Source organism: Cavia porcellus, unplaced genomic scaffold (genome assembly GCF_034190915.1).
Source record: "Cavia porcellus strain 051 isolate PalLab524CR breed Dunkin Hartley unplaced genomic scaffold, mCavPor4.1 scaffold_4, whole genome shotgun sequence".
NCBI classification, from domain to species: domain Eukaryota; kingdom Metazoa; phylum Chordata; class Mammalia; order Rodentia; family Caviidae; genus Cavia; species Cavia porcellus.
Window position 1 is genome coordinate 58080273 of NW_026947487.1, and position 12647 is coordinate 58092919.

Sequence of the window (12647 nt, forward strand, 5' to 3'; positions counted from 1 at the left end):
AGCTGCAAAGCATAAAACAGGTTTAAAGGAAGGGTCCCATGCTTGGGTGTAAATTCTTGTTCCATCACCTGCTGACTGACTGTGGACGTATTATACAACCTCCCTGTACTTAATTTTCTTTATCTGTAAAATTGAGATGATAATACTGTGATGAGGATTAAATTAGGCAGTATATATAGCATGGATAGAACAGTACCTGACACGTCCGAGCTGAATTCTCCAGTGCTCATGCCTGCTTTCCAGCCTTGGCAGGGTAGACACCTGTCTCTGCACTGTCCTCTTTGCCTCGCCTTTGTGTCCTATAAGTGATACAGCCTCTCACTGACTTAAGAGTGGTGCTCTCCTCGCCACCTTACAAAGATCCTTTCCTCCAAGCGTCCATAAAGGGAATGTTTCAAAAATGCTTACAAACATGCATTTTCTTTTGTTTCAAGAACAAGATATCTGCAATTCTTAGCTCTTGAAATCCTAGAGTAGCTTTTCATCAGCTCCTTGAAATACACTTGTCATTTCTTTGGATCTCAGTTTTTACTTCAGAAGAATGGATGTGAAAACCCTGTTAATGAACCTCAGGCTCTGCTTTCCCAGGGTGGTAGTCACTCAAGCTTTACTTATCTACTTCATATTCTTCAGCTTCCTTCATGGCCTCCTCCAAACCACCAGCTCCCATGGTTACCCCAGGCAGGTCACTAGCAAATGAAACACACTGGCCAAGTCCTCAGCTCCCACAACAACCAGCCAGGTCGCTGTGGTCCAGGATGACCTCTGACCCCATGCTCAAGTCCTGGGCTGGGACTTAATAGTCTTTTTCTCTGCCTCTGTGTGCTCTTTGGTCCTGGATTGGAGAACATATTGTAACTAACACTTCGTGGGAGAAGAAAATTTTGTTCTCTCAAAAGTTTTGTTTTGTTTTGTTTTTCATTGAAATTCAGATTCTGCTTTCCTTTTAGACTTGCCTTTACTTAGAAGATACATGCATCTCTACCAGAATAATTTAATAATCAGTAAAAAATTTAGAAAGAAGAAAAGTTCACAGTCACTGTAATGGCTTGTATACTGCCATCATTATTTCTCTAAACACCCCACAGAGACACAAATAAATGTTCATGTCAGTTTTTAGGAAAACCACAGGTGTGAAGTGATTGACCTGGAGCTCAGGACTGTTGAGTGTGGACCTCTGTGGGAGAAGTCACCTCCCTGTCCTGAGGAAAAAAGAGGAAAGGCCGACTCTCAATCCAGCAGATGTTGTCACCTTTTTAAAGTCCTCAATCATTATATTCCTTTACATTACTTAAAGTTCCTGCTAGTCTCTGAGAATTTTTTTTTGCCTTGAGATTGGATCTCACTATGTGTTTCAGGCTGGTCTTGAACTCACTATATGGTGCAGACTGGCCTCACACTCAGGGCATTCCTCCTGCCTCAGCCTCCCAAGTGCTAGGATTACAGAAGTGCATCTTAAACAGCAACCCTGTTCAGTAGGGGTATATAAGCCACAATTAGAGAAGTCTTGTTGTTGACCTTGACCCATAAGAAGGTATCCATACTGTCTAATGAATTATTTATGGTCCCTATGCATTCTGCCCATGCTGTATTCGGAATGTTTAGTGTCACTTTAAAAGGGAGGTAACACCTTGAAATGAGACTTTAAAAACTACCTTGAGTTATAGTTTCAACACTACATAGTTTCAGGTTTCTTTTTTCCTCTCTCTCTTTTCTTTAACAGTGTTCTATTAAGCAGATCTACCCCTGAGGAAGACAAAGCCCTATAATAACAAGTAAACCCATTACATATTGCAATAATTAGTAACAGAAATTTAAACAAATTAAATGCTCAAAAAAAAAACTGAAAGCAAATCTAAGGAGGCGACATTTAAGCTGATTTATGAGAGAACCCAGTGGAGTCCCAGGAGCCCAGGAAAAGTTGTTCCAGGCAGAGGGCGTTTCCCCTCTGAAGGAACTCAAAGTGAGTGTTCTAGGCCTAGCAGGGAAAGTTGAAGGCTGATCTCAGAGAAGTGAATCAGAAGAGCAGTGCTGGGAAGAGAAGGCAGGAGCAGGTCGAGATCCCTTAGCACACGCTCCATCCAAGCCCTGAGACCAGACCGTAAGCTCTTCAGACGCGGCCCGGGTTTCAGCCTTCACTCTAGCAGGGTTAAAGGTAAGGGGGAGACTGGGTTTGTGTCTGCATATGTGGGCATGGTTTAACCTTGTCCAAACTATTTTTAGCTTTTATTCTAGTATGAGTTCTCCACCTTTTTGAGCTTAACTATAGTTTTGTATGTTTACTTTTTGATGTCTCAATTTGCTGTCTGCAAAATTTAAAGCCAGAAATACTGCCTTTTGTATTTCTAGCCTTTTCTCTGGAACTTGTAAGACTTTTTTTTCCTCTTCTCATTTGGTCTCAGAATTGTCTCATATTCATTCAATGGAGACAAAAGCCTGTGTTTATAAAAGGATGCAGCTCTGATCCTTAAATTTGAGATAAAAATATGTAAAAATATAAAAAGATACATAAATATATGAAAATTACACATCACTGTTACAATCTGGATAGCCTTGAACTTTTCTTTGCCCTTATGTTTTAAAATGTGCATCACATGTCACTTTTACTTCCTCTTCTTTCAAGCACTTTCCATCAGCATTTTATCTAATTGCGTGATACAGTTAATATATAATTTGCAAATCTAAGTTTTCAGCTGAAACAAACCTTCCCATGACAACTTTTTCTCTCCCTTTAGGCTGCTTTACCTCGATTTAAACTAGTGATTAAAAAGCAAACATTTCCGTAATGCTTATATTCTTCTTAGTGCTTGATTGGGTCATCTTATCTGATCTTTACAAGAGCCCCCTGAAATAGGTATAATTATCCACATCACATAGATAAAGAAACTGACCTCAGAGGGGTTAATGTGTCCAAGGTCACGCACCTAATCAGACAGAAAAGCAGGAATGCAAACCATGAATGGACACCCTAAACCACTCTCTTAATCCCTTTATCTTATATATCATATAAAATATGCGTTTCATCCATGTGAGGGCCAGGATTCACTCTTCATAATTATTATGTAAGTATTAATTTTGATTTTGACTTAAGGGGTTTCTATTTTCTAATCAAAACTTACTGCTAACTAAAAACAAGGACTTGGTAAAGGAATGAAATGCTGAATGTTTATTTTCAACGAACTAGTTAAAAACATTGTCATGTTTACCTATAAATATTTGGAAAGGATTTTATTTATGTTTTTCAAGGCATGATTTCCCAGAGACTTAAATTTTTGTTTCTTGTTTTGTTTCTGATTTGGGATAGATACATTTTGAAAAGTTTAAAATGGTAAAGTTTACAAGCATTTGTGGTTTAAGTTATGCTGCCAAGACATATCAAAAGAGTACTTAACTGTAAATTCCTGTCATTTGGTCAATCCAAGTGTGTTTGGCCTCAACACAAGCCACTAATTCAAATCAGTTCCATCAGAACCCCATAATTATGTGTCTAAAAGTAAAATAAAACTTGGATTCTGTGGTTGTAAGTTGAAAGATTGCTGAGGTAATACAAACATTTGATATAGCTATTGGGCAGAGCTGCAGCATTTATCTAACATGACCCAGAATGTTGCCCAAGGAGCATGATCTGGGCATTTCATGGAACATATATGGTTGGTTAAATTGCCTCGTCCAACTCCAGAGCTATACATTGCTAAAGAAAATGATGCCATCTATAGAAATGACTGACCATATAACTCACATGATCTTTATTCACTTCGTACTTTTAGTCTAGAAAATAGAAGTGTCCAACTGTCATTAGATAGCGTGTAACAGAGTGGATGTAATCACTTTGTTTGATTCTAGAGGGAAAAGCCAATAGTCAGTGCCTGGGAAAGTAGATTAATGTTTACTTGGAGAGATCTCGTCTCCTTTGATGATGATTTTCTCTGTCCTTCCTCCTTCTCAGTGTTCGCTTCACCGTGGTCAGTGACCCTGCAGAAGATGAGCAAGATCTCGAGTGCGAGGACATAGGCGTTGCCCATGTCAACCTCACAGACTTGTTTCAGGAAGGCAGAGACATCATTGAACAGAATATTGATGGTATGAGTGGACATGTTGCTCAGTTTGTACAACCAGCCATTGCTAAAGTCAGAACTCTTTATTAAAACCTTCTTTTCGCTGGCCCCAAGGGAGTTGAGTCACACGTCAGTGGAATCCTTCACAGTTCCAGCTAACTTCTGTTGAAGCTGGAAGCTTCCCGCCATCCCTCCCCTGTCTTCTCCCTCTGCTTTTCTTTGAACTGATAGAAATTTTAAAATAATTAATAGAGCTTCACAAGGAATTATGCATTTTTTAGAACTGGTGGGGGGTAGAATTTTTTTTTTTAGATGTTTTTGAAAGCCTCATTTCAGCGCAGGCACTTAGCCTTCAGCATGTTAGTCTGAGTGATTATTGCAGTGTCTTTTGCATGGCTTCTTATTAATTCATTGCTACAATGCAGTGATGTAGCCACTCAAGTGATGGCGTAGTTTGGGTCTCACATTTCACACTAGGACATCAGGAGTGGGGGATGCCTGAAAGAAAAGTGCTGTCTTGAATATTTATTTCACCAAGTGTTACTCCAAGTAATGCTTAATTTCTACATTCTATCCCTGTATAACATATTTAGAACATGTTGAAAGAATTGTATTTTCTGAATCAAGGTTTTTTTACAGTCATAATCAGAAGACCACCTGAGCTGTACACATTAAACAGAGCACATGGTGATTTCTAGTCTCATTTGTTAAATTAGTAGATCCATCTCTGTAAAGATGTCTGTGGCTTATTAACATTTATTCGTGCATTAGCAAACACTTCATTGAACGCCTCTAAGTATCATAGTTTACTTAAATTCTTACATATTACTTATACTGGATATGTTCAAATGTCAGAATCAAGCCAAATAAATGACCAAATTAGACCAAATAACTAAATTGGAAATATTTATAAAATATCTAATCTTGTGTCAACATTGACTTATAGAGAGGGAAAATGTGAATATACTAAAATATTGAACCCAGCATGGTACTACACACTTGTAATCCCAGCACTCTGGAAGGCTGAAGTATGAGGTTTGCAAGTTTTGAGCCCATCCTGGGCAATTTGGCAACTTTACAAGACCTAGTCTCAAAATTAAAAAATGAAAAAAGACAAAAACCTGGGACTCAATCGCCAGTACCACAATTTTTTAAAGCCCTTTTAAAGATTCCCAGGACCAAGACAACCTGGTAAAAATGAGCAAAATTATCTCCATTTTATATTGCTCTTTTTTTCTAAAACTCCCTCTGTTAGTTTTGGTTAGCAACCAATCTTCTTTTCCCATGAGACCACAAGTGACCACATGGACTAACATAGACAGCTATTATGGCTGGGAATTATATTTCGGAAATGAGTCAAAAGATTAGGCACTGATCATGACAGGATGTTAATTCTTTGTTGCTTGGCGCTTAAAAGGGAACAGTCCCAAAAGAGGGGTAAAGACTGGGCTGGGCACCAATTTTCCATTTTGCTTTTCCCATTATTCATTTCTGTACCTAGGTTTTTGTATACCAAGTTTCATTTGATGGCACCCTTATAAACTTTCTTGCAGCTAAAACACACAGACCTGGGTGTAGTGGCCTATACCTTTAATTACTCAGGAGACTAAGGTAGAATTGCTTGAATTCAAGAATCCAAGGCCAGCCTGTGAGCAACATATTGAGACCCCATCTGTTTGAATACATGCACACAAGCATACATATTATTTAAGTTCAAGGACAACCACAAGTAATAGAAGCAGGAAACTACAAAGACTCAGAAACTATCAGACTTACAGAGTTCACGATGCTTGAGTCCGTAGCAAGTATCTCTCTTTACGGAAGGCTGGTGTGTCAGGTATGGGTGGGCCTCCTCCTCAGGCTGCCTTGAAAAGAACCTTGGGCTCCAGTCAGATAGTGGGGCATCATTCTCTCAAGAAAACTCCATACACACTCAAAAAGTTCAAGGACCTTCAACGCCAATATATAGACCTTAGGATTTCCACGTGTGCCATTTTAACTGTTTCTAATTTCACATAAAATCTTTAAGTGGAATATTTTATTTAGTAAGATAAATAATCCAAAATAAGGTTTTTACAGTAGTTTGTATTAAGAAGTTTTTTTTAAACTTTTTAATTCTTGCTAGGTTAGAAACTCAGATTCTGGGGCTGGGGGTTTAGCTCAGCAGCATAAGCGCCTGCCTTGCAAGTGTGCGGTCGTGAGTTCGATTCCTGGTACTGATAAAAAGGAAAAAGACAAAAAAAAAAAGAAACTCAGATTCTTGTCAGAATCATTATCCTATCATCTTTTCACTAGGTGAACTTCAGAATTAGGTCTCTAGTTTGAGCTCCATAAAAAGTACATGTGTGCAAAGTATATAAAATGTACAAGTTCATGCACATATGACAAGGTTTACTATTTAAATCTCTGAGATGCCAGTAGATTTGGAGGCTTTCCAGAGCTATTTTAGCTTTCCAACTACTATTTCAGCTAGTCTATGTCAAGAAACATCAGATGACCCATACTAACACTTCTCTGCTATTTTCTCCCAGTTTTTGGTGCACGAGCAGATGGTGAAAGTATTGGCAAGCTCAGGGTAACGGTTGAAGCTCTCCATGCCCTACAGTCTGTCTACGAGCAGTACAGAGAGGACTTGGAGGCTTGAAAGAAACTGCTTCAGAGGCATCTCCTACGGTACTTCTAAGTAAATGCACACAAGAAAGCTCCTCCACGAGAGCTTGTGTAATTACTCTGGTGTATGTAATCTATAATTCATGGGGCACAGAGGGGGAGACCTGGGTTTGAAATGTTCAAATTTTGTATAGTTTTTCATTTGTTTATTTTTCTATTCCCTCCTTCCCATGACTGCTATCCCCCAGGCCTCAAGTCCCCCACAGTGAGCAATACCTTCTCAATAATTTATACCTACATGGTAGCATGAGAAAGCCTATTTGCATTTTCAACATTTTCTTATGAAGAACTGAAATGCAATTCCCATTTTTATTTTTAATAAGCAAAAGCATAAATCTTAGAAAATCTGTGAAAAAGAAATACTTTTATGTTATCCCTAATCGTCCCACTAAATGGAATCTCTATGATTAGCCTCATTAAGAGTTTTATACTGTGAAGATTTTATTAGAAGCAATATATGAAAATTACTTGGATTAATGTGTTAATCTTCCTCTTTAAAATGCTAATATCCATTTTATGCACATTAAAGCTCAGTATGCATTTTCTTTGATGCATGTAGTTTCTATCAATTAAATATAAAGAAGAAGATGTGGCATCAACTTATTACTGCAAGTTTTTTGTTTTTCTTAAAAATTACAGAACTTCTTGGAACTTCTTGTTTGTATGTTCATGTATTTGTAATGCCAATATGGGATCCAAGGATGTGTGTATGTAAAGAGGGATAGATACCTGGATAGGTGTGAAATTTACACTTTAAAACTTAGCTTAGGACATAGAAAAAAATATTTAAAGCATAACTAAAATTCTGATATGGTTAGTTAGACTTGAAAGGAGTATCTTTTTTATCATTTTTTTAAAATTTACATCAAGCTTATATAATGGTGGGTGTATCTGGATAACCAGAGCCTCAAAAAGCAGCTCAGAAAGTTAATTTTCTAGCTTTTACTCAATCTCACTGAAGGATTTAATTGATATTTTTAATGGAGCTGTGAATCAATGCTGCAAAAGGAATTGTCTCTAGAGGTCCAGGATATAATGCATTTCATTTTTTAATTTACTTTTTTATTTGTCATTTTCTTCAAAGGATTTTTATAGGCTGTGGGTTTTCACTGTTTGCAAACAGGCTATGTTCCTTCTTAAGCATATGTAAAGTATTCAGGGAGATAAGTAATTTATTAAAATCTACCTAATTTGCCGTGATATATTAAATCTCTGCTTCAGTGATCACAGACCATTTCATTTAGAGAATTAGGCATTCCCTCTTTGTGTGATTAAAGCTCTGGAAAATGAGTTCTTTGCTCCTATTTGTGAACATTCAAAGCCTGCTAATGGCAAGAAGATGGAATAGATTATGAGACAATTCATTACAGTTCAACAGAAAAAAAAAAGCAGCTATAATGCAAAAATGCAAGTATGAATATCTGCATATAGTTTAAACCATCTGTGCTCTAATGGCTTCAATAATGACTCTCGTCTTTTGGAGGCTTTGAAATGACATCCGTACAATATTAATTTGTTGATGTACATTGCGGGACCAATAGAGTATGATCTGACCACAGAAATCTATAAATTCTGTCTGTACTATTGGGCCTTCCTGTCCTGGGGCCTGCCATCTCGTGGAGAATCTTGCTCTCATCAAACTTTGCAAATTTTCATAACAACTCATTCTTCTGGAACCTTGTGGAGACCACAAACATCTGCAGACAAAACCTCTCCAATCCTAGTAAACAACCACATGTTTGTTGTCACTTCAGCTGGCTCTGAGCTCATCTTTTTGGCCTCTCTTTCTAGCTTTCTTTGGCTTTCTGCAGTTACAGTGTCATTAAGGCCCATAATATTCCCTGCAGTAATTTAAAACAGCCAGATTATACCCTGGGATTAACTGAGTGGTTTTTGAGACATTTATTGTGGTATTCTCCCAGGAGGTTTGTATTATTGTTTTAAAATGTTACATCCCAAACTAAATACCCTTTCTGCAGGGAGAAGAACTGAATTGTGCTGACTTCTTAGGATCTTTAAGTGGAGAGGGAAAGTTTTTATTAGAAAACTTCTGGGAGCTACTCAACTGCATAAAACAAATACCTCAAATAAGATTAGAAAATTAACCATGTTTCCATCACGTTCATGTTCACTGTATTAAAACTTCCTTTTCTAATTTTTAAACACTCAGTTTCAAATTCTGTCAGATTTTCACAGCCCTCGTTTTTCACACATAAAGGCTATGACACATTTTCAAGTGTATAAATAGTATTGCATGAAAGTTGGATGGGATGTTTCTTTGTCTTGTCTTGTATTAATCAGAGTACAGTGAGAAGTTCCCCACCTTTTGGGTTAAAGAAGCGTGCTCTTCTCTCAGTGTGCCATGCTTGACTTGTTACACCTGGTGGGATACAGGAGCTGCCACAGTGGCCTTGCCACATGGGGTACCAGTTGAAGGTGAGGCTCGGTGAGCTGACTGACGCCTCTCGACTGTTCTCAGTATACTCAGCACTTTGGAAGGCTGTCATGATTTAGTTTGGAAATGTAAATAGAGATGTGCTGTGCTGTGTGGGAGAGAATATATTACAGGGGTTTTTTGTTTTTTTATGGGTTTTTTTTTTTTTTGCCTACTGTAGTGGAAATGTCAAAGTCCCTGCCACCGTCATGAGAAGCAGTTGACAAAATAAGTTTTATGGTTCACAGCATGGTTTACGTAGAACACATCTCTCTTCACTCTCAGTTTCAACAAGCTTTCTAAATCATCATGGTTTGTTGCCATTTAACTCAAATTAGTTTTTTAAAGAATAAATAGAGAATATGTTTAATCAAATAAAGAAAGGCCACATGAAATCCTGCTGTCCCTGCCATTCATCTGTTACCACAAAACACAAAAATGTCTATGTGTTAGGAAGAAGCGTGGGCTGAGACATGGTCATGTGACCTGGAAGGCTCTGCGTGCACCCACGCTCCCACCACAGAACATAAATCACCTTCGTAATCTTACACCGAGAGCCGTGACAATGAAAACCAGTTCCTACACATGTTCTAACAAGAATCTGATTAACATTTTTGTGGATATGGAAAATAACTTTTTTTTAGTCAGACTGGCATTGTTGCCGAATTTAGAATGATTTCCGTATGTACTAAATAGCAAAATGTGGATCATGTCTGTGAACAAATATGAGAATAAAATGTCATCTTTGTGTGATACCAAACAACCTAGGCAGAGTTTGAGGGTATAAAAGTTTCAAATGATTGACAGTATCTGGATGATAATTCATCACCAACCATGAAAGTACATTTGAATAAGTCACTCATGCCTGAAGGCCTCCGACTACCTTAACAAAGAAAAACTAACCCTGTGATTTATTATACATTGGGCAATGTGCCTAATTAAATCCATGAATGGAAGCAAACACAGCTTTACATCCCCTTTGTTCAGAACAAAAACAACCTCCAGGTCAACCAGAAAGCTAAAAAATATCAAAGCAATAGAAACAAGTGTTTGACAAACTAAAAATACAGAATTAGAAAACATTTCTTCATGCTAATCTCTTTTATCTTGCAAGCTAGAATTTTCACTTTCATTTCACAGCACCACCAGTGGACTGCACCGCGCAGGCTGCCCTCCTGGGAGAGCGAGCAGGCCCACGTCTCAGTGCTGGCTGCCTCTTGCTCCTGCCCTTGGCTTTCCAGCGTGTTCCTCCTACAGGCTTTGGGAAGGGAAGTCCGGGACTCCCGGACAGAATATGACTCTCTTCAGAGCAGATGCCTCTGCCCTCTCCCGCTTCTTGATCTGCAGAGATTCACATTCACATCCCTGCAGCAGCGTTACTTCACTCTTCACTGGACACCTTTGGTTTTCTTTTTAAATAAAATTTAGCATCTTGATTTTCGTCTTTCTGATACCTAATCTGTTAATACCTGTATTCATCTGAGCACTCCCGTCTATCTATCGTTCTCATTTTCAAGGTTAATCAGAGCACATTTCATTCTCTTCGTGTGTGAGTGTGTGTGTGTGTGTGTGTGTGTGTGTGTGTGTGAGTGTGTGTGTGTGTGTGTGTGTGTGTGTGTGTGTATTCTGTGGTGGTAAGGATCAAACCCAGGCCCTTATACACGTATAGCAAATGTTTTACCAGTGAGCTATCCCTCTAGCACTTCTCTTCCTTTTTACCACTTTTTTGGTGCTGCAACGCTTCTTTAAGTGCCAGTGTCTAGCCAGGCATGGGGATACACACCTATAATCCCAGTATTGGGGAGGCTGAGACAAAAGGGTGGTGAATTTAAGACCAACTTTGAGCTGTGTAGCAAGACCCTGTCTCAAAAAAAAAAAAAAAAAAAAAAAAACTGGCATCTGTGACAGGTCCAGGTCTGTGACAGGCCTTGCCAAAACATTCCTTCAGGTTAAGACATCTTTCTTTTTTAGAATTTTTATTCTGTGAGACAAAGTGCTGCTGTGCTGTCCAAGCTTGTCTTCATCTGGCCATCCTCCTGCCTCAGCTTTCCAAGTAGCTGAGATTACACACACCACCAGGCTATGTAGTGTGTACTCATAGCCATTATAAAACAGGAAACATAAGCTAATTTTTGTGTCTGCTTTTTGTGTCTTTTTTACAAGTCATGGAGCCAGGACCTCAAAAAGCTCTCAGGAATCACTGGTAAAAAAAAAAACTGAAGCATAAGAAAGTTTAGAAAAAAAAGACTTTAAGGACATCCTTCATTCAAATCAAACTGTACTATGCAAATATGTTTTGCCATAGTACACATTTTGTTTTGTTTTTTTGTTTTTTGAGACACGACCTCACTATGTAGTTCAGACTACTCCTAAACTCACTATGTAGCCCAGGCTGGTGTGGAACTCACGGCAATCCTCCTGCCTCTGCCTCCTGAGTGCTGGGATTACATTCATGTACTTCCATGCCCAATAGTGACACATGTTATTAACAACAGGAAAAAAATGAGAGAAACTTTAGGAAAAAACATAGCAGACTATACCTGTAACCTAGAGACTGGGAAGAAAGAAGCTGTAAGGCAAGACAGACATCTTGGGTGTGTGAACACTAAGGCACAGTGACAGTTTTCATGTCACACTGTTAGAGTTCAAGGTAGAAAACAAAGAGCAAAGGGTGTTTTGTACTGTTCAAGAGATCAAAACAGGTCAAAGAAAATATGAACTTAAATACATAACCACCAAGGAATATAGTCTCAAAATATATGGCACACAAACTGACAGCTGTGGAAAAGATTATGGCTACATCCATTTCAGCAATAGGTTTTAACTCCAGAGGGGGATAGATCAAAAACTTAAAGTCAAGATTTGCTAAGCTCGATTACTACACTCAAAGGGATGTAGATTTCACATGGGGCATTCAAAGAAAAATCACAGCCACAGGGGAAGTCTCAGTTTCCAAAGACTTGTGATTTGTGTTCCAGACTGTATTTCTCTAAGCAAAATGCAGTGAGACTAGAAGTCAATAGCAAAAAGACAGCGAGTACAAAGAATCCCTTCTAAAATTTATGAATATATGTTTATTTTTAATTGACAAAAATTACATACATTTGTGGGTATGTGATCTTCCTGGCTTCTAGTAAACAAGTGAAGTAACCTACTCCTGAAACAATGAGGAGAGAGAAAATGGCACAAGCCGTGCTTTGTGTGTTGGATGGGGAAATAAACACCCATTTAGAAGCCCGCACTAGAAGGTGAGCACAGCAAGGGCTGAGCATACGAGGTGAGTGTGGAGGGTGCGCTAGTGATGGCAAAATGTGGGTCACACTACTGCAGGTCCCCACAGAAGGAGACGCGTCATGCTCACAGGGAAACACCAGGAGCTGGTCGGTGCTCAGGCCTGGTGCTCAGGTTTGGGTCTGGATGTCTCCCAAGGACTCGGTGCTGCAGGCTTGGCCACCAGCCCTAGCTGCTCCTGGGAGGTGGCAGAACCT

The 12647-nt window shown here is 38.8% G+C and overlaps 1 protein-coding gene across 5 annotated transcripts in view; it reads left to right on the forward strand.

The window, feature by feature from the left end:
- Rpgrip1l (RPGRIP1 like) overlaps positions 1-10595 on the forward strand; it is a 106826-nt gene extending 96231 nt beyond the window's left edge. For 3 of the 5 annotated variants that reach the window (XM_063247094.1, XM_063247096.1, XM_063247097.1), the window contains exons 25-26: positions 3947-4080; positions 6587-9554. In XM_063247094.1, the coding sequence (XP_063103164.1) occupies positions 3947-4080; positions 6587-6699 (247 nt within the window). In that variant the 3' untranslated portion in view covers positions 6700-9554. Of the gene's footprint in view, positions 1-1723; positions 2156-3946; positions 4081-6586; positions 9555-10299 lie in introns of those variants that run through there. The other 2 variants (XM_063247095.1, XR_010046923.1) reach the window with 2 other exon arrangements.
- The last annotated feature ends 2052 nt before the right edge of the window (positions 10596-12647 follow it).